General features: G+C 39.2%; 2 protein-coding genes across 3 annotated transcripts; one reads left to right on the forward strand and one right to left on the reverse strand.

Annotated features, from left to right (window-relative positions):
* The first annotated feature begins 780 nt into the window (after positions 1 to 780).
* LOC133992847 (GRIP and coiled-coil domain-containing protein 2) lies at positions 781 to 22,137 on the forward strand. 2 transcript variants are annotated; one of them, XM_062431612.1, is made up of 24 exons: positions 781 to 957; positions 2,490 to 2,552; positions 2,680 to 2,764; positions 2,848 to 2,927; positions 3,038 to 3,142; positions 3,296 to 3,794; positions 4,218 to 6,151; positions 6,567 to 6,630; positions 6,796 to 6,896; positions 7,117 to 7,215; positions 8,274 to 8,393; positions 9,474 to 9,638; positions 9,841 to 9,945; positions 10,673 to 10,835; positions 11,244 to 11,344; positions 11,677 to 11,754; positions 11,853 to 11,990; positions 13,400 to 13,521; positions 13,934 to 14,110; positions 14,259 to 14,467; positions 16,895 to 17,119; positions 17,717 to 17,856; positions 20,556 to 20,757; positions 21,247 to 22,137. In XM_062431612.1, exons 1-24 carry the CDS (start codon positions 952 to 954, stop codon positions 21,318 to 21,320), a joined length of 5,055 nt encoding a protein of 1,684 aa, XP_062287596.1. In that variant the 5' UTR covers positions 781 to 951; the 3' UTR covers positions 21,321 to 22,137. The 2 variants fall into 2 exon arrangements, with proteins under 2 accessions (XP_062287596.1, XP_062287597.1); XM_062431613.1 differs by having other exon boundaries at positions 6,582 to 6,630.
* tmem223 (transmembrane protein 223) lies at positions 17,889 to 19,566 on the reverse strand. Its single transcript, XM_062431614.1, has one exon. The coding sequence runs from the start codon at positions 19,102 to 19,104 to the stop codon at positions 18,310 to 18,312; it is 795 nt and encodes a 264-aa protein (XP_062287598.1). The 5' UTR covers positions 19,105 to 19,566; the 3' UTR covers positions 17,889 to 18,309.
* Positions 22,138 to 22,307: the final 170 nt, after the last annotated feature.

A 22,307-nucleotide genomic window follows, 5' to 3' on the forward strand; every position in this document is an offset into this window, starting at 1 on the left:
TATTGTTATATACATTTCTTTATCTTAATACTGTTGTAAGGGGAGTATGATTATTTTAATACTTCACAGCACAACTCTTTTCATGTTTTTAACTGCTTTATCGAAACAAGTTTACAAGAAGTTTACAGCACCTTGTGTACACAGCTCGAGTCTACAATCAGAAACATGCCAGAGGAACTAAAGGTTGTAATAAAAAAAAAGTTGAATGAATATTTTGTAAGGCTTGCAGTAGCAAAATGTTTCAACAGCATTTTTGTTTGTATATTCGGACATTGAAGAAATGTATTGTTTGATATGGAATTTGGATTTGTGAATTGATATCTGGTCATAATTGCAAGCAAATTAATTAACTGTGAGCAGAGTCATATTGTCATATTTGGTCAATCCAAACAATACATTTTTCATAACTAATAAAAAGTGAGGGTAGATTTTAAAAAAAAGAAACAAACATAAAACAACAACAAAAAAATACAACACCCCCCCAACAAAAAAAAACTAACAAAAAAACTTAACAATAACAGTTTGTTAGAAAATTAATCAAAAACTAATTAAATGTGATAAATTACATTACTTTGATTAAATAATTGAAATATTTACCTTACCTATTACATTTTAAATAGAGTAACTACTAATCTGTAACCTATTACATTTCCAAAGTAACCTTCCCAACCCAGGTAACACTTTTTTTTAACATGATCCACGTTTAAAAATCCTGTTGGCTGCGTGACGTAAATCTCACTGACGTCACACGGCTGACGACTGCGGAAGCGCGTCGTCGCTTTAGCCTGTTAGCTCAAAACCAAAACAGAGGGTTTGTTTTCGTCGTAAATCCTCAAAAGGAGTCGGATATTTAACTCCGGTAGCGCCTTGACTGTGTCTGGTGGATTTACCTGCTGTCTGTCTTTGCTCGTCAAACGACTGAGAGGAAGATAAAACAGCTAACCGACTAAAATGGAGGTAAATGTCCAGTATGGAGGAATTAGCTTTAGCCAGTCTCTCAAAACTCAGTAATGTAACCTAAATTAAGAAGTATACAAAACAAAAATATACATACATTTCTGTGTCTAGTTATTTAAGCGGCTGTAACCTATTTAAATAAAGAAAGATTTTGCAACAGGTTACTCATGCTATTGAGCTGCATTTGTGGAGCACTCTTTGATGTGTTAATGCGGTTAATATAGACTAATGTATTAATATGGCTTAGTGTATTACATCTACCTGGGAGATCTAACATACATGATGATATTCTGACTCAACAGGCATTTATTTCTATTCTTATTTTACACTAAAGAGTCACCTTTCCGTAATGTTCAAGCTCTTGATTTGGGTATATGGTGTAAAAAGTCTGGCAGAAATTTTAATTGAAATTCTTAACTTGATTTATATTAATTAAAAAGTGGATCCTACAGATACAGAAAATATTGTACTGATTATATTCTCAGCAATGTACTTTTTCATACAAACAGAGTAACATTAAACTTATAATTTATAAAAAAGGAGTTCTGTGGAGATAGGGTTGAGCATCTCTCCAATATAAGACAATCAATACCTATCTAGATACATGGGGTGAGATAAGATTCAGGGATGATACATATTAAATAAAATGCATTATTATTATTATTATTATTATTATTATTATTATTATTATTATTATTATTATTATTATTAATATGAAACGATTTGGTATGATTCGATTCGATATGATGCAGTCTCATACAGTTCCTTGATTAAAGTAGACATTCATTTAACTTTATACATTGCATAAGTCAATCCTATAAATGTGGCATTGCTTTCCTTTAAATATATATATTTTATAAAAGATCAGGGAACAAGTATTTTTGTTACTTTTGACATGTATCAGTTCAAAACCATAATATTATGTTTATTACTGTAATACATAGCACTTTGAGAACTTTGCAAATCCCCTCTGACAATGAAAACAAACTTAATGTTCAATCTTCACTAGTGGCACAAATTAGAGCCAAAGAAACTAGTAAAGGAGGTGAGAGAAATAAAACATCAGGAGAGAGTTGTGTAATCTGTGTAGGCTCAGATAAGAGAACAATAAGCATTCTACTGAAGTTGAAAATTATAATAATACCACGATTTCAAAAGACATCCTTGGTCTCATTTTGCCATGTCAGAAGTGGTTGAGCCAACACAGGAGAGTTAAGGCTGTAACAGTAACATTAAGCCTGTTTCCCCATGTCTTCTCACTAAGTGGGTGTTAGGATTAGTCGTACTACCCTCATACTTTAGTGCTGTTTGACACTCCTTACATATTGCAACGGTTTTAACTATTGTTCTGTTCTTCTTGTAAAATCCAAATCTCTTCCAAACTTTTAGATTTCAGACTTTCATTATAAATCGTGTCTGTGTTGTCGGACATGTTTGTTTGAAATACAGCACACCTGATATAGTTGACATCTCTCCAGCTTAATTTCAACTTGCAACTGTTTCATTTTTTCTTTTTCCATTCATTGCAACAGGATCCTGGGGGTACAAAAGGAGAGTCAGCAGCTCCATCACCAGCTGGCACACCTAAGTCTAAGGTATTACATAACCTCGCCTAAAAACACAGTCGAAATCATTTGAGTATGTTATCTTATGTAACATGGTTCACTGTAACATATGTGTATAGATTCATGGTTTTCTGGTGTCTTTTTCCTCAATTCTCAGCTGGACACACTGTCCAAAGATGACCTTATCAAGTTTTCCAAGAAGCAAATGGCAGCTTTGCAAAAGATGAAGAGCAGATGTACAGGTAACTAAATGCTCACTTTTATGTTTTATTATGTTACTGTGTGGACCTACAGTGTAATATCCTTTTTTCATCCTTTTTTTCAGATTTAGAGAAAGAGGTCGAATCCATTAAACAGCACTCCAAAAACAGTAACAGCAGTTCAGATGACTCCACGCTGATACAGGTTAGTATCAGCATCTCACATTTTTATCTGTTATAAATAGTCCTATGTTAAAATATTTATTTTTCATACTGCGTCACATGATTTGTTTATATTGGGTGTGTGTGTAACAGGAGCTTACTGACAGGATGGATGCATTACTCCTGGAAAAGGCAGAAACTCAGCAAAGCCTTGCATTGTGTCGTAAAGATTTAGAGAAGACTAAGCACCAAACCAAGGTGACAAAACCCCCCACAAATGTGATGTTTAATGGCTACATGGTTTCTCTGATCACTATATTACATTTTAGTATATTGTATATTTCTGTAAGGTCTACTCATTGAAGCATGTATGTTTGTTAAACTATTGTACATAACTCTTGTTTTGTACAGGATGATGTGGTAATGCTGCAAGGAGAGCTTGATCGTGTTAAAGAAGACCACCAAAGAAAGGTTGAGACACTCAAGAGCAGCATCGAGGAATCCAACAAAAAACATCAAGAAGAAGTGGTGTATTTTCAGAAATTATTGAAAGAGCGAGAGGATATTGACAGGGAGAGGGAGAGTGAAAGAGAAAGGGAGCACCTACATGTAAGTGCCAAAGAGAGTGCAGAAGGGATCCAGCATAGCTTGGAAGCTCAGCTTGAAACTCTTCGAGCTGAACTTGAAACGATCCAAGAAACAAAATCCCAGGAGACTGCTGAGCTGCAGGAGAGCCACCAGAGGGAGTTGACCAAAGCCCAGCAGGAGGTGGAGAACCTGAAGGAGGAGCTGGCTCAGAAGGGCCTGCAGCATGAGGAGGAGATGAGGGCTCTGGAGGAGGACTGTGAGATTGAGAGGGAGCGTCTCCTGTTGCTGCACGAGGAGCTGACGGAGCAGCTCGCTCTCAAAGGTACAACAGCGCTTAATTTAAAGAAAGCAGTCTTAGTTTGTCACTTGTTACAGCAATGATGTAATGTACACAATGCAGCAGAGAGCAAGGCCAACCACAAACACACATATATATAATCTATAATCTAACCTATAAACCTGAAGTTTAGAGTAGTGTTGTTGTATTGATCATCTAACTCTCCACCAAAAAGAAAATAAGGGCATTTCTCAAAATCTTGAACTATTCCTTTAAGAACACAATTAACTTTAGGGAAACGTAGTTAAAGTTATGTTAAGGAGCATCTGGCTTAGTGGCAGCAGTAATTTAGGCTGTTTGACACCAACATTGTATGTTCATACCTCTGTCCGTGATATAAATCCAAACAAATGAGTTAATTGATTTGATTAATAAAAAATGACTTTTCCTATCCACTTATTTTTCCAGACAGCTACCTGCAGGATGTGCAAGAGGAAGACGAGGAACCAGGTCGTGGTTCAGGGATTGCCAGAATGCTGGAGCTGTCTGCGTGCAGTCAGGGTGACTCCAGCCATGGTGACGGAGAAGAGACAGAGACTGGAAAACTGAGAGCAGCCATGGAAGATCTCCAAGCCCAGAACACAATGTTACAGGACGAACTCACCCTGCTCAGTAATGTGAAGAGTGAGCTTGAAGCAGATCTGGAGAGGGCCAAGGAGGAGTTCCAGATGGAGAGAGAGGAGATGGAGTTCAAAATCAATGAGCTGCAGCTGATCCGGGAAAATGTCGCCTCTGACCCGAGAATAACTCGAAATCACATGAACACTGACCCTGACCAACAAGAGATCCAAGGAGAATTCCAACAAGAAGGTGAAGCACACAAATATGGAGAGGATGCTGTCCCATCCAAAGAGTCAGCAGTCACTCCTGTCCAAGACCAAAACCTCTTGAATCCAGAGGAGCAACAGAAACTGAACCAGGAGCTGAAGGCCCAGTGTGAGGCCTTGACGAAAGAGAGAGACTCTGCCCTAGCTGATAGCCAGCACACGAGGGACATACTGCAAAGTTTTGAGACAGAATTGGGTCAGAAGACAAAAGATTTTGTTCTTCAGTACAAAGCAATGAAAGAGCAGGGGGCCAATACTTTACAGGACCTCCAAGACAAGCTTGAACAACTTAGTCAGGAGCGAGATGGACTGTTGGCGAGGGTGAAAGAGGTTACAGAGGAGAAAAACACTCTGATGGAGGATGTGCAAGACCTAAAGACGAAGTTTGAAAGTTCCGCAGGTGAGGACCAGAAACTCCAGGCCAGTGTGGAGGAGCAAACAGTTTTAGCATGTGAGCTGAAGCAGTCTGTGGAAGAACTAACCAGGCAGAACGAGGAGATCCTCTCCCAGCTGCAGGCGAAGGAAAACTTGACTCAAGACCTGAGAGAGATGGTCAACATGCTGACTGAAGAGCGAGACAAAATACAATCCCTGCTTCAACTCCGAGAAGAGGAAGTGCAGAAGCTTAACAATGAGAGAGCAAAGGAAACCGAGAGGCTGCTGGAAGAGAAGGAGGCACATTTACTGGGAGAGGAGAAAGAGAAGGAGTTGGAAAGCTTGAAAATAGAGAGGGAGGATGAAGTGCGACATTTAAGAGAGGAGAGAGAAAAAATAGAGGCAAGCCTCAAAGAGGAAGTGGGAAGAATGCAGGTGACAGTTTCCACTTTAGAGCAGACTATCAAAGACATCTCCGCAGAAAAGGCTGAACTCCATCAAAAGTTGGAAGAGACACACTCAGGGCTTTCCCAAGCCCAGGAAGAGAGGGAGCTTTTGGGCTCGAAGCTGGCGGCACTGGAGGCTCGTATAGAGCAGGAGACATCTGAGAAGCAGCACCTAGAGGCAAAGTTGAATTCACTGACAGAGGAGGCGGAGGAGGCCCGCAACACTATTAGCTCACTGGAGGAAAATAAGTCTGAAGAGCTAAAAAACACAAAGGAAGAGGTGGAGGAGCTCCGAATACGCGTAGATGAGCTGGAAAAGGAGAGGAACCTGTTGAGGAGTAGCCTTGAAGAGGCTCAAGGAGAAATAAGTTTAGAGGAGGTGCAAAATGAGCTCCAGGCTCGTATCAGGGACCTGGAACAGGAGAGGAACATGTTGAGAAACAACTTGGAGGAGGTGGTGAGGGATACTGAAGGGCTGCAGAAAGACCTGGAGGATATGAAGTCAGTCAATGAGAAGATTAGTAGTGAGAACCAGAATTTACAGGCCCAAATTTCACTTGTGGCTCAAGAGAAAGAAGAGGAGGAGAAAGGGGAAATGGACAATATGGAAAAGGAAAGACAAGAACTTAAAGAGCAGCTGATGGAGAAGGACACGCTCATATCTCAGTTGAGGAGCGAGATGGCTGCTCTCCAGGTCAGTTTGGTTTTCTTTTGATATTTCAGGTTCCTCTAAGATTAATTTTACTCCACTAGAATATTTGACAGATATGGTTGTATTGATCATAATACTTGCTAAATATCTGTTTGTTTTTCTTTATGACTGTCAGAAAAAAGCCATTTCAAGATGTCCCTTTGGGCTCTGGCAATTTCAGAGTGCCATTATTTTTAAGATTTCATAGCCCAAACTCCCATTTTGTACAACTGACAAAACAATCACTAGATCAATAAAAGAGGGATTTTATTTTTCTTGCAGCTCTAGAAATAGTTTTGTGTCTATCGGGAGAATGGGGTAGGCTTAACAAGAATGGAAAATAATAATATTTAGTTATCTCTTTTTTTTCATAATATACTGTTTTCTTTTTCTCACTCTTTCTTATTCTCTCTGTCAGGACTCTGCTGCCCAGTCTGCTTCCTCTGAGAATAATGTAGCCGTGGAAATTGCAAACAAAATAGGTATGGAGATAACAGTCACATGTCCATTTTAATGAGTAAAATAAACAAATTTCTACCTGCAAGTAATTTTTTTTTAATGAACAGTCCTTCAAATACCAGATTTGTTTACCTGCTGCTATAAATTATAGATAATAAATTCATATATTTGTGACTGTTGCCTCCCAGGTCTCCTGGAGAAAGACATCAAAGAAAAGGATGAGAAGATGAACAAAATCAAGGCAGTTGCAGTCAAAGCGAAGAAAGAGCTGGACAACAGTAAGAAAGAGGTAAAGTGAGGCTTAACATTTCTTTATTGTTTTATTTCTTTATTAACCTCATTTGAATTTACATTTATTTTTCAAAGAACAAAAATAAAATCAAAAAACAAATCAGGCTCTACCTTTACTCTTATAATATGAGAAAGCTGTGCATGTCAGTTCTGTCATGAAAGAAGGTAAATATATTATACATAGATGATACATTTAGTCCAATTTCCTTTTTTTGCAGGTTGTAACCCTCAAGGAGGAAATAGCATCACTGAAAGCACAGAGAGAGAAAGTGAGCAGCTCAATGAAAGATATCATCCATGGTGCTGAAGGCTACAAGGTAGGACTGCCTATAAAAGAATAAGAGTCTGAGGCTCTGCAATGTTATAATCCTCAGCTGATAGACAGATCAAACACACTGACCATGTCTTCTTCAACACACAGTCTGTATATTTAGACTGATGTCAGTTTTTCATCCATGTGTCAATATAAATTGTTTTATTTTGTCAAATTGACTGGTTTAAACAAAAATGTAAGGTGGTAGATGATATTTACACTTGTGACTGTATCTTATTTCTTACCAAAAGATTCAATACAAGGATCTTTACAAAAAATGAAAGAAAGAAAACAAGTCATGAAAAGACAGATTCAAGAAGTAGGAACATTAAAAAAATAGACTAATCAAAGAGAGATTTTAAAATGAATTGTAAATAAAATTACAATTAGTACTGTAGGGGAGGTTAAAATATAGTACAAGTTTCTAGGTAAAAGCTGCTGCAAACGTTATGGACGTAATGGACTTAAATGGAAACATGCAACAACACTGATTTTGTTCATTTACAATTCAATAATTTGGTGGTTGCTGTGGCGATGCAGCACAGGCTATATATCAGCTGACCAAAAACTGAGCCTAGTAATTGTAGTAGGGAGGGAACCATCATTTATTGTAAGTAGTTATTTTGATGAATGTACCAAATGATGAACTGCAAAACAAACTGATAATCTTTATCATAAATTCCAAAATAAACCACCATTAAAGATCCAGTAATAATAAGCATTAAGCTTAGAGAGCTGGACCCTGATGGGCAGCTTTAGATTGTGGATAATTGTATACAGTCCTAATATGTTGCTAATTGGCAAGCAGAAGTGTGCTCTCCTCGAAAGAACCTCACTCCCAGTGGTTTCCATAAACACCCTCCAGACTGCACTCTGCTTTATGACTGCGACTCCATTAGAAAAGAAATCACTCTGTTGTGTCTAATGAGAGTTTTGTCATTTACTCAAATGTAAATATCTGAGATGCATAGTGTTTACCTTCACTGAGCTGTTTAACCCGGCTTCCAGTAATGAGTGTGTGTGTGTGTGTGTGTGTGTGTGTGTGTGTGTGTGTGTGTGTAGAACCTGCAGATAGATTACGACAGGCAAACAGAGCAACTGGATAAGGAGAGAGAGAAGGTGGAGGCGGCAGAGAGACAGATTGCTGAGCTGACCAAACGACTCAGCAGTGCTGTCACACAGGTAACGCAAGTACACACTCAATCGCTCAAACACACACACACACACACACACACATTACCACTAACAAACACACAAACCACTCACACTCTCCAGTAAATCTAAGAAGTGCCGCTTTGTCCAGCAATACATCTCGCATAACTCAGTTTCCATCTGATTTACAGCGAGTCATTTTAGCCAGCTATGCTTGACAGCCCAGCACCCACAAATAGCCCATAAGATGTGACTGGGTGAGCTAGGGAGAAATTGTTTTTATATATACTCCCCTCCCCAAGCTCATAACTGTCTCTTTCCAATGAGGGAACAACAGGCAGGTAAATGGAGCGGAGTATAGCTTCCATCTGCTCTGTGCGAGGGCAACACCATTTTCTGAGACGCAGGTTTATTCTTGTGTGTGCTCATGGGCCTCAGGGGGAGCACGCAGACTGGAAGCTAGTCATGGATCTCTCAGCACGTCTGGACATCTCTGTTTACCAATCATAGTTTCAGTGTTTGGCTGACAGATGATGGGAGGTGGCTGCTGCTGCTGGTTCGGTGTTACTTAAAGAGAAAACCCACAGAGCCTGCTGCTGTCAGACTTGCATGAATGACTTTCAAATGTGTCACGTGTTCGTGCAGGTTTGGTGTTCTTGCCTACATTTACAATATCAAGCTGAAATCTTTAACGTTGAAACATACTAATGTTATAAGAGTGTTGTAAAACAGCCTTTTCTCAATGTGATATCCACTTTTTTTATAGTAGGATTTAAAAGAATCATACAGACACATAAAAATCACCACATGAGGCTAAATATAAACATTTTACTGTATCTCATGTCTGATCAACATCTTACACTAAAACGGTTTTTATTTTTTGGCCAAACCTCCTGGTACGTTTTCAAGTGAGCCTTCATCTAACCAACGGAAAGACTCACAGGGATTATTACTTAAAAATATGACAAAACTGAGCTTCTGCATGAATTTTGACTTGTTCATGTCACAAATGATCATTAGTTCACATGCTCTGTATTAGTAAATGCCCTGTTTCTGAGATGTTTATCATCTGGCAGTGACTGTAAATCTGGAGCATTTATGCTTTTACAGACGGAGCTGCTGACCAGTGAGAAAGAGGACCTGCTGGCCGGTATGGAGACTACACGGGGCACAGTGAAGCAACTTGAAGCCCAGAACCAGGAGTTGCAAAGACGGTCAGCAAGTCTGGACAGAGACCTGGTGGCTGAGAGAGCTATGAAAGAACAGAAGATGAAGGTAGAAATAAAAGCAGATGAACCCTCTGTTTTTATTGTTGTGTATTAATTGGTGGTAATGCCAGCCTCTGCTCCCAAGTCCTCATTTTAGCTAATTTAATAATAGAATAGACCTTTTATCAGACAAATCAAATTCCAAGTATTTTACAAATATCTTCATGTCTGCTTTTTGTCTACTTGTCTTTGTGCGTGTGCTTCTTCAGGAATTGTCATCTGCCACGACAGAGGTAGAAGAGCTGACAGCCCAGCTCCGCAAGCAGCAGCAGCAGTCTCAGCAGACTGCCCAGGAGCTAGAGCAGCTACGCAAGGTACACAAATTCACTCACACAAACAGCTTTTCAGATACTAGTGTCTCTGAGGGCTTGTCCAGTCAAGCGACTGGACTGTGATGGCCGGCCTGCAGCTACAGCAGCACATCTCAGAGAGCAAGAGAGCAATTCTAGCCCACAGCACAGGAACTGCTGTTGGTTTTCCATTAGCAGATCTAACCAGTGCAGCAGCGTTCATGTAACCTGCCAGAAGGCCTGACTTTGTCATATGTTCATGTTGTTAGTACAGCCTGACAGTTACTGGAATTTGAGGCCCATAATGAATTTAAAAATAATATTTGAAAGTGAAAAAACAAATAACAATGCAGATTCCAGCTATTGTTTATTTAAAATAATTTTCTAACACAAACAGTTATTTTTTGCAAGCATACCTCAAAACTTGTTACTAAGTAGAAGATAGTAGTCATTTTTAAGCATACCCTCCGCAGAAATTGAATAACCAAAATATAACAATCTTGAATGAAGAACAATAATGGTCAAATATATGTAAAAATATTGCCTTAGTCCTTCTTTTCTACCATAAAACATAAGATCTCATTGTGTGTCTACATTTGTAATTAATTTACATTTCAAGAAATGATCACTTTTATGGTCATGTGCAAACATTCTCATGTAAACTCGTACATACAACCTCCTGAAGCCTTGAAATGTTTTGACCAGTTAGTCACACAATCAAAGATAATGTTTTAGCTTTCTGTACCTGTAGGAGGCGCAGCAGAGCTCCCTGCTAGACATGGAGATGGCCGACTACGAACGTCTGGTGAAAGAACTCAACACTAAACTCTCAGAGAGAGACGAGTGTGCTGAGGAGTTAAAGTCTCAGATAAACACACTGAGCCAGAAGGAGGAAACGCTGAAACAGGAAATCGGTACAGTCACATTTTCTCTTTAATACACAGATTGATATAATTTATTTTCTGTTGTACTTAACGATTAAAGACTGAGTAATACTTTATTTGTGTGATATATGTGTTCAAACCAACTGCATGAGGACAATTATGTCAGAGCCGGTTGACCCTAACAGGCTCATACATCAGTTTTAGTAATAGGACGATGTACTTTAGGTCCCATATATTGAAAAGTCATATATTCTGTAGGTCCACTTTTAGTTCACAGTCTTAGGGTTACCATGCTGCATTCACTTACCACTTACAGTAAACATCCTTTTTCCAGCTGTGTAATGCAGGGAAAATACAAAAAAAAAGCCTACATTATGTCTTTTACCTGAGCCATTTTTATTTGTGTGTGCGTGTGCATGTCTCTGTGTCTGTATACAGAGACTTTGAAGTCCCAGCTGGACCAGGGGGAGGACAAGACCTCCAAGATCAAACAGCTGCTGGTGAAGACCAAGAAGGAATTGGCTGATGCCAAGAAACAGGTGTGTGTGTGTGTGTGTGTGTGTGTGTGTGTGTGTGTGTGTGTGTGTGTGTGTGTGTGTGTGTGTGTGTGTGTGTGTGTGTGTGTGTGTGTGTGTGTGTGTGTGTGTGTGTGTGTGTGTGTGTGTGTGTGTGTGTGTGTGTTAGGATTTAGGATTACCACATGTAACATTTCTGCCTGATGAATGCAAATAGTGTTATGCAACCATGTGTGGGCATGATTTTCAGGGAGGCCTTGAAGATGTTGGGAGTAGTTAATCATTTGTGTGTGTTGCAGTATTTGTTAAAATGAGAGTATTTATTTCAATTTTCCCTTGTGTGTGTGTGTGTGCAGGAGAGCTCCCTCATGGTGCTGCAGGCCTCTTTGAGAGGAGAGCTGGAGGCTTATCAACAGCAGCTAGAAAGCTCCAAGGTAAGAAACTCAGTGATTCCCAGCGCAACCTCTCCTTGCTCTTCCTTTTGAAAATATAAAATTTCACAAATCAACATTTTGTGTTTTTATGTGTTGAGATTGAGGTGTGTGAGCTGACAGGCGAGCGCCATCGTCTGCAGGAGCAGCTTAGGTCTGCGTTGGAACAACAACAAAGAAGCAGCAGCTCTCTGCAGCAACGCATTAACAGCCTGCAGCAGGAGAGAGACGATGCTAAGGTACACACACATTCAACTTTTCTTTTTTTTCACTTAAACTGATCGTCCTCCATGTACTGTACATATGAGTACATAAATACTCACACTGACCACTGAATGGCTCCACCAGAAGGGGAAAAGGGTAAAGTGAATTGCTCAAGGACACATCAGTAGTAGTTTCTGAGATACTGCAGCTCAAGCTCAGCACTTAAGGAGAGCAGCGTGATGTAGGGCTGCAACTAATTACTATTTGCAGTCTGAATTTCTAAAAAAAAATGCTTGTCTCAAGTACAAATTGTTCAAGGTGACTGACAACCTCTAATTGTTTATTCTACCAACATCCAGCATCCACAGGTATTTGATTTATGGTGATATCTATCAAGACAAAGCAGAACAACCTCACATTTGAGAAGCTGTTACGAGTCAATATTCGTTTGGCAAAGACTTGAACAATCTGTTATCAAAATTGTGTTTGACGATGAAATTTCTGCCAAACAACTAATCAACTAATTGTTTCAGCACTAATGTGATGTGACTGGCATTGTTGGCTGCTGGGCATCAAGGTTGGAAAAATAAGATTGAATGTTTGATGTACTGCAATTCATAAAGTACTATCTGTAACTGGATTCCACGTAATGAGAAAACTGCACCATACAGTTAGGCTTTGAGTCTAAGAGCTGTATAGTCTATATTTTTTAATCTAAAATAATGAAAAGTACACTGTGCAACTTAAAGAATTTTCAAAACTTTATTTAGGTTTAATTTTCACTATTCACTAACATCCAAGATTAGTAATAATAGGCAAGTCAACCAGTGCTATTTTCTTCTAACATTACTATTTCTACTGCTACTCAGAGTGAAGGCCACATTTTTCCACTCTCCTTTTTGTCATCACAAGCCTAACTGTTACTAACCTCTAGGTTACGTTGTGCTGCTTTTGCAATTTTTAATTTTTCTCTCATCTCCTTCCTGTCCTCTCTCTCATCCCCTTGTTACAAGCAGCTCAAAACTACTGTCTGAAATATTTATATTGATTTTCGACCAGTATGTGAATGTGCAGTCATGCTAGATGGCTCAAACCGACTGCCATTGGCAAGGGGAAGTACGTGTAGATAATCACTACGTGGAAAAGATGGATGGAAAGATGAAAAATTATAACTGGGTCTTCAACCTTATTAAAGAGCAAACACTGGCTTTAATAATAAATGTGTTTGTGCACATAAGTTCAAACATGAGCAATAGTGAGACTGTTGTTATGTTAACAGTAATGGTGTTTTTCCAGAGAGAAGCACATGCACTGATAAAGACCACTCTGCGTAAACAGAGGAAGGGCATTCTCATATCCCTGAATATCTGCATTGGAGGTTTATAGTGCAGTTAGCATGAATCAGAGTCCCACAACAACATGTTGATGTTTGTGTTGTTTCTAGGCTGAGCTTACGGCAACTACCGAGGAGTTTGAGAGTTACAAGGTACGAGTTCACAATGTGCTCAAACAGCAGAAGAACAAAACCACCACCCAGAGTGAAGGAGACTCCAGCAAACTAGAGAGGTGAGGACAATGCACATGAAGAAGAAGGACTACTCTTCCTACTCCTCTGACACCCTTAAAGCTGCAAAAATATATATTGTTGGCCACTAGGGGGTGGAATAACACTAAAATAAGCAGATTGATTGAATTTTTTAAAAATCTGTACTTTAATAGTATTTTAACCAAAACACATGAAGCAAAAGCCATTTGATTTGATAATCTATCACTGATATAAATGTTGGGCAAAATACAGCAAATATCGTATGAGAAATCATTATAATTGTGAGCTAATTAAATCACAAACACAAAGGCAGCAACTCAGTGTTTCATATTAGAGTGAGTATAAATTCCTAATTTGTGACAGCATTAAAGCATCAACATTATAAATGTGATATAAATGTAATGACACTGTTGTGTGTGTGTTTTTTGACAGGGAGCAGTTGACCTCTGAGCTAGATCAGCTGAGGTCTCGGCTGGTGGAGAGTCAGCAGAGCCTCCAGAGCAGCACAGCAGAGCTGCAGCAGCTCCAAAATGAACACGACACTCTGCTGGAAAGACACAACAAGATCCTCCAGGAAAATGTTAGCAAGGAGGCCGAGCTCCGCGAGAGGTGAGCTGACCTGTCTTAAGGTTTTGGAAACCCCTGATTGGCAAATAGTTTTCCATCTTCTGTTCACTTTCCTGTTACGTGCCATCCCTTCTCCGGCACGCCTTTAAATCCATCCTTCAAATTCCTCTTTCTCTGTCTCCACCACCAGGCTGTTATCAGTGCAGTCGGAGAACGTGACTCTGCGGTCAGACCTGTCTCAGGCTCATGCTGACCTGTCCTCCCAGATCGAGACCCAGCGACAGACATACAGGGAGCAGCTGAGGAAGCTGCAGGACGAGCACCGGGCCACTGTGGAGACCCTGCAGGGCCAGCTGACCCGCGTCGAAGAGCAGCTGTTCAACCTGCAGAGCCAGAACAGTAAGAAATGGGCGAATTACAAACTTGATCCACTGTAATTTATTAGCCAATAAGTGACTGATGCTGTACAGTACATCAAGTAACATTTGAAATAGATGAGGTGACACATGTATAACTAAATAGAACAATCAAAACAGGAACTTCTGCTGAAATGTGCAGCAGTAAGTGAATGATATCATATAAACTATAAGTTTAGTTAACTCTTCCATGAAAGGATGATGTAAGAGCAAACAGAGGAAGGGCGGTTGTTGGTGTGTGTTTCAGTCGAGCAGCACATTCATCACCTCCCACACAGCTGCCCTGTGGAGTCAGACAGCAAAAAGTGTGTTTGTGTATGTGTGTGTGTTTCTCCTCTGTCACTTATGACCAGGTGTTGGCGAGGCTCCTCAGCTCTGTTCCCGCCTGTCAGTGTGGCAAACAGCTCACTGTGGCATCTGGAGAGACTCATCATTAGTGGTTTACACATGCACGCCAGGATCAGCCCAATACAGTGCCTGCAGTGCCAGTATTAGCCTTTACTGAGTCATATTTGAGCCCCTTTACCTCTATATTTGGATTCATAGGCAGTTAAGATGCAAATGGGATCAACATCAATGTTTTTTACTGTTGTGCAGGTGGCCGATGAAAGTACTGGCCACTGGACACATTTTTAATCAAATAGTAAAATTAATCTTGTTATATGTCATTTGTCCAACAAGCAATTATACAGTGTATAAATGCAAACTGTTAATTCCAAAAAAGAACAAGTTAGAAATTGGTGGAGGCAGGAGATTTCTCTGCTGTAGAGCAATTAGTAGAAACATTTCTCTGCAACTGTTTTTAAATTCCAATAATTGTTTTACTCATTTTTTAAAGTGAAAATGCCAAACACATGCTGTTTACAGCTTTTCAAATGTGAGGATTTCAAGCTTTTCTGTGTCATACATGACAGTAAACTGAATGTCTTTGGTTTTTTGACTATTGATCAGCCAAACAAGACATTTAAAGACATCACCATGGGCTTAAGAAGTAATAGCAGGCATCTTCCACAATTTTATGACATTTTGTAGATAAAATTAGTCCTCAATTAATCAGGAAATAATCAGCACATTAATCTTAGTGCTATGGTCAACACATGCTATAGCTCCGATGAGACTGTGCTCAGTATTTGTCTTCATATAATGCCCAGGAAGTTCATTCTGTCATGGGTTTATCAGGGTTCTTTTCTTGTCTTAGCTTTCTTTCACCTCTGCAGTTCGTTGTATCTTGAGTCACAGTGGTAATTATCAACAAAATGTCATTGATCTGTTACATATTACAGGATAATATGTTGTTGGTGTTTCAGTGCTGGTGAGATTGGCACAGTGCTCTTTCAAGTTAAAGTCCCAGCTTGGCTTTCTAGCCATCATTAAAGCATATCTGCTGAATACCTGATCAGACTGATCACACATGCACAAAACATTGACACATGCATGTAGCATGATGTCTACATCTTGCTCTTCTCGCTCAGCTGCGTGAGGAGAAGGGGCAGAAGGCCAGACTGGAGGTGGAGAGGTGAGGGACGTGGTTTGGTGTCTGAGGTTCAGCTTCATTAATTACAATCTTCTCTTTTGTCCGCCCACTCTCTCAAACACCTGGGCCTCCTCACACTTGTTGTCACTGTTCAGGCCAGCTAAACTGATAGAGACTGGAGTGTGTTGGTGCCCCCTCATGCCATAATGAAGTAGGACATTGACTTACAACTTTTTTATTAATTGGGAATTAAATTAAGTGTGGTAAGGGATCTAGATGTGTTCTCTCACAAAATTGATATAAAATCATGTCAAGTATACTCTCTACTGAAGATCTTGTCTTTTTGAAACTGCAAAAACAGATTCAGTTGCCTTGACATTTCTTGTTGCACATCTAGTCTGATTATAAAAGCAGTAAAAACATTATGAGGCCAGAAACAGTATTTAATGAAAAGGAATGACATTAGTCTTTTTTAAAACCTAAGTTTGTTTGAAACTAAAGTTAATCATTGTTTTAAATTACAACATCAGATTTCTATTAAAAATTCAACATGTTGCAAAGTTTAAAATTACAGGTAACATTATTTTAGAAAAAATAATAGATATAAACCAAAGATAACATGCACTGTAACCAATATAATGGATGAAAATGGATCACTGACAACAAATGACCAAATGAGTTTTAACACATAACAGTGTGTTAATAATGTAGATTTAAATGGTTCAAATACATTTTGCTTTGGTTTAAGGTTTTGTGCATTCAAATTGTAAAATAAACTAGTATTTTATTCAATTTTAACATTAATTGGTGTTTCTGTAACCAACTCTTAGCTGAATGGAATTTTAATCTTGGCATGTAATTTTCTGTTGTTATCTGTTTGTTTTTAACATTCATGTCAAAAAATGATGTTCCTCCATCAACCTTACACTTTTTCAGACTCAGCCATGGTTCAGTCCAGCCGGAAGTCCATGTCAGACCTTCAGCGGAGGAATACAGATCAGAACCAGGCAGGTCTGGGACTAATGAACCTCAGCGACCTCCAGTCTATGGCCAGGGAGGAGGGTGAGGGCATGGAGACCACTGAGAACGAGAGCCCCTCCCCTGCACTCACAGCTTTACCCTCTCTGGAGCAGCTTCTCACATCCCCAGACCCCAAACAAGGTGTGTTATTTAGTTTATAAAAGTACCACATACTTAAAAGGTGGAAAGAGTTAAAAAATATAAATAAGAAATTCTACTTCACTGCACCAGTAGGATTTTATTCATCCCTTATTTTATGTTGAATTTTTGAGTCTTTGAGAATTACTGAAAAACACAAAACCTGTTAAAGAACCTGCTGCATTTCTGGAAGTTTTACTTTTATTTCGTTTTTACAGTGTCTTATTTCTGTGACTCAAATGTAATTGTCAATACCACATAAAATATATTTCACTAAATACCTCAATATCAATATTGCCATAGTATTTTAGGAATATTGGTATTTTCACAACATACTTACACAGTAAGTTTTTCGATAAATCATTTATAATGTGGATATAATGATTAAGTTGGTACATATTAGTAAGAGAACAGCTGGAACAGTCTGGTACGTTCATTGAATTACCTTACTGTATCACTTTACTGTAATGTGGTCTTTAAAACCATCTAGTCTTATATCACAGTATCGATATAATACTCTTATATTACACAGGCAAAAACTGGCATTAAACAGTTACGACTTTGATCTTTCATTTGTGTGTCTTTGGTTTTGGTCTTTAGAGCCGTTCGTGTGGACGTTGGAGCCCACCAAGGAAGAGCTGAGTCAAAAGCTCAACACAGCCACACGCAGTATGGAGCACATGAACACCCTCCTGCATGAAACTGAGGCCACCAACGCTGTTCTCATGGAGCAGATCACTGTAAGTATGCAGGACAAATCAAATCTACACAACTATCTGGGGGGGGTTGAAAGAGAGACAGGCATATATTAATTTACACCAGTCCGTATTTGATCTTGTAGATTTTTTTTAAGTGAGGAGTAAATATAAAAAGAAGAAAACATATTTATTTGGAAGTGTTTTTCATTTGGATATTCTCTTTTTATTTAGGAATAGAGAACCAACAAATATAAGGCCTCACACATATTTCTTGTAAATATGTAATCATTGACAAAAGAGATGGTGCAAATGACATGAAAAAAAAAAGTTACGGATCATTTATCCAACTTCTTACACTTAATTATGTCACCTCATTAATGATTTTAGCAGAGAATCAGAGGTGTTACAGTGCAAACTCAGCCTTTAATGATTTGACAAACTCGACCCATCCTTTCCAAAATTTGTTAAAACTATGTGGACAAGTGTTTCATTCACTCAGAGTGATCGGTATGCCCCAACAGTTACATCAAACAGTTTAGCGTTGGTCACTGTCCCCTCTTTGTCCAGAAGAAAGTAGAACTTGTGACCTTTGACCCTGAGAGGGATGAATGAGGGGGTCTCCTGTCTGTGGGCGTGACAGGCGACCTGGGACAGAGGGACTGTTATTTTCCTGCCTCGTCCAGGTCCCATGAGTGACTGTGTGCAAACTGTCACCATCCTCCCACCTTGATGTAAAACCACCTGGCTCACAGAGCGCCTGCAGAACAAAAACCCCATCCCTCCTATCCCCCCTCCTATAGCCAGGCACCCCAGGGTGAAGCCGTATCTCCAGGCGCTGGAGCTCAGGTTCATCTCGAAACTCCACATCCCAGCCAGCCCAGTGGTGGTGGTGGATGCTTTGCTCTTTGCTTTCTCCAAGGCGGCCCCCGTGTCTCTGAGCCCGGTGTAGGCGAAGTGACTCAGGTATGTCCAGAAGAGGAACTGTCCGCCGCAGAAACCGGCGAGGAGGCGGGTGAAGCGGGTCCCGTTGTGCTCGTACAGGATCACATCTCTGGAGGGCTGCGTGGAGGTGCAGAGGCTGCGGCGGGCTGCAAGCTGGCTGTGAGCGGCACCGAGGCGGCTTCCCTCCTGCAGAAACATCCTGCTGAACAGCCCGGGTAAACACACCTGGTGACCCCGGCTGGACACACCGGGGCTGCTCGGTGACACATGCACCGACGTGGAAGCATTTTGGAAGAGTCTTTGCTGCAAAAGGAGACGAATCTGTCCGCACAGGCGCTCCAACCCCATGATGTATGAAGGGGGAAGGCTTTAATGTCTATTTTTAATGATTAATACTACAATATGCGTTATCATAAGTCACGTTTTAACACGGGTTTCTCCTCGCACTTGACTCTGTCATGACCGCAGGCGCCGCCATATTTGTTATGGGTGGTGCTTTTTTCTGTCTTTCCAACAACTTCTTCTTTTATTGGTTTTTATTGGCAACCAACTTTTATGTGCATTTACCGCCACCTACTGGATTGGAGTGTGACGCTCCACTGAACTATACAAGATATCTAAATTAAATAAAACAAGAAACAAAAACAAAACAAAACCCTATATCCTATAGCCTATTTCCTATTACCGTGTCCTTTAAATATTTAATCAAAACCCCCAACCCTTTTGATGCACTCCCTAACAAATTCCCTAATGTCAATTCCAGCTTTTCTTTCCCCAGCATTTGGATCCCCTCCAGTTGTTCCTCCCTGGTACTTACTACACTCCAGCAATACATGTTGAACTGTTTCTGGTTGTGTACATTGTGAACAAAAACCTGTCAGATGTTTCCCTATTTTACTAAATGACTGTCTTTCAACTTTATTAACAACACAGTTCAAATACAAATAGCAGTACAGGGAAAATTGGAGAAACAATGTGAAAATACACAAGTAGAAATAAAATTATACAATGTAAAAAAAAAAAACATAATACAGAAATTAAGAGAGAAAAATAAACAAATATAACTTTAAAAGGTAATATTGCAAACCAAATTAAATCATTTGGCAATGTTGTCCACAGTGTTTCCAAAGATATGCAATGTCTTTCAAGCTTTTTTGTTTTAAGGTACCCTGCAGACAGAATCACAGAGTGACTGAAGTTCAATATAAAACAAATACATTTTTGTGTGGAGGAAACTGAAGAAATGTGGTTTTGTGAATATTTTTGCAGAAAGACAATTGTATCAAGATCATTGCTGTTATGTGTGAGCTCATTTAGGGTGTAAGATTACACAAACTGCAGCTGAACATAATTGAGCGCTGCCCGTGTAACGGAGATCAGTTTGGATCTGTCAGGTTTAGGTAATAATTATCTTTATATTATATAATATTTATTGTTAGTAATATGTAATTTGGTTACTTTGCTGCATTTTAAATCAATTTGGAGCTGATCATGGTTATGTTAATTCCACCTTTTTGTATACTGATGGTAATGCATCATGTCTTATAAATTCATCATATCCTTTGTATATAAAATCCTAATCTTCAAAGAAAATTAGGAGTAATTATAGTGGAGTAAAAACTACAATATAAATTCTTCCAGTTTTTTATTCCCTCTTTCAGAAATTAGAAACTTTCGAGTAAAACATTTATTGAGTGGATCAGTGAGTAGATATTTCAAGGTAACAATCTTAGACTCAAGGACTTGGCAAAGCTTAGGATTTTGTGATTTAACGCTGTCAATGTCTTTTCACCTACTAGTTGTTGAAGAGTGAAATACGTCGTTTAGAGCGAAACCAGGAGAGGGAAAAGAGCGTGGCCAACCTGGAGTACCTGAAGAACGTCCTGCTGCAGTTCATCTTTCTGCAATCTGGCAGCGAGAGGCAGGCGCTTCTTCCTGTCATTCACACCATGCTGCAGCTCAGTCCAGAGGAGAAAAGCAAACTGGCTGCAATTGCACAAGGTACAGGACGCATTAGCTGGACTGATTTGTAAAACTGAATCATATCAACACTGATCCCCCTAAAATATGCAGCTGCTAAATACTGCAAGAAGAGATTTATTATTAAATATATTAACTAAAATACATACAAACTAAAAGAATATTGTGTAACAATACAGTATGACAAACTGAACTGCAAATTGTCACAGTAATGTTGTTTCAGTGATGTTGCTTTTACTTCTTAATTTAATAAATTGTAGATATAAGTGTTTGCATGTGTGTGTGTGTGAGTGAATTTGCTTCACTTTAATAACCAAACAGCTCGAGCCACGAGTAAATAATACTGTATTCTACTTGTAATATTTAATGCAATGATACACACACATCTCTTGTTTCATTAATAGATAAAATATATTATTTAATTTTTTTTGGTTTGTCCTGTAGTGAAAACAGGATGTTATACTTTATCCAGAGTTTCTTACCAGGTTCTCTTCTCTCTGCTTTGTGCAGGTGAAGAAGAAGCAGCCGGGTCTCGGGGCTCAGGCTGGTCCTCTTATCTCCACAGCTGGTCTGGGATCAGATAGACTTGATGACCAACCAACTACACAAAAAGACTTGGGAGTACAGTGCTATGAAGTTACTGGGCCAATTTCTGTGAAAACCTGTACTGAGCAGTGATACGCCAACAAATAACTTGTAGATTAACTCGGGCATTCTTAATATATTGAGGAGAGGGGCTCAACAGAAGGGACCAAGGAATGTATAAATGAAAAATGAGGAAGTGTTTGAGAGAGATAATGAAAACCAAAACGTTTGACATGTCCATTGATTTAAATTTGCAGTGCAATAGATACATACGTCTCTTACCAATGAATGTTAATGGTTACACATTTCTGTCTTCCTTAATATTGACGCATGTATTGATATTATAACAAGATTTACTGGACATGAGGTTTAACTTCCTCCAAGGGCATTGTAAGACATTAGCACACTGAAAACATTGTGGGAGTATATATCATATCATATAATGTTATAATCAAACATACAATGTGCACAAATTATGGGAGCAGGAATCAGCTAAAGGGTAACTGAGTAGTTAATGGTATGATATTAACTTGAATATAATTTTCAGATATTTGATTACATTGCAACGGAATTTTCTTGCACTTCTAATGGGCTCTTATACTGTGTAGCACAGTACACTTAAAGGACTTTACAGGTGTTTTAGCTCTTTTGGTAAAATAAATCTTACATACTTACATTTCTTTCAACAAGTTTCAAAGCTGTACTGTAGTGTCTTCATATTTTGGTTGTGTTGTTACTACCCAAGAGGCAGCTGTTGCTTTCCTTACACATTATGATATCAACACCCATCATAATAAACCTCATTTTCTGCCTTCATTTCTTTTGGCAGTTGCTGCCCTGAAGATTGAAAAAAAATTACATCCAGAATATGCAACATGCTTTTGAGAGAGATCAGCAGTGGTATCAAGTATGTGTGATTTAGTTATTAAGCTTAAACAGGCTAAAGCACTGGTACAGTCCAGTCTGTCTTATCATAATCCCACTTG

Source organism: Scomber scombrus, chromosome 13 (assembly GCF_963691925.1).
Source record: "Scomber scombrus chromosome 13, fScoSco1.1, whole genome shotgun sequence".
In the NCBI taxonomy this organism is placed as follows: domain Eukaryota; kingdom Metazoa; phylum Chordata; class Actinopteri; order Scombriformes; family Scombridae; genus Scomber; species Scomber scombrus.

What these genes read in the sequence shown, in the direction of transcription:
- tmem223 (XM_062431614.1), bottom strand. Translation starts at nt 19,104, where the DNA reads ATGGGGTTGGAGCGCCTGTGCGGACAGATTCGTCTCCTTTTGCAGCAA.
- LOC133992847 (XM_062431612.1), top strand. An exon ending in TGGACAACAGTAAGAAAGAG is followed by an intron (nt 6,897 to 7,116) that starts GTAAAGTGAGGC and finishes CTTTTTTTGCAG; the next exon opens with GTTGTAACCCTCAAGGAGGA. An exon ending in ATCCCCAGACCCCAAACAAG is followed by an intron (nt 17,120 to 17,716) that starts GTGTGTTATTTA and finishes TTTGGTCTTTAG; the next exon opens with AGCCGTTCGTGTGGACGTTG.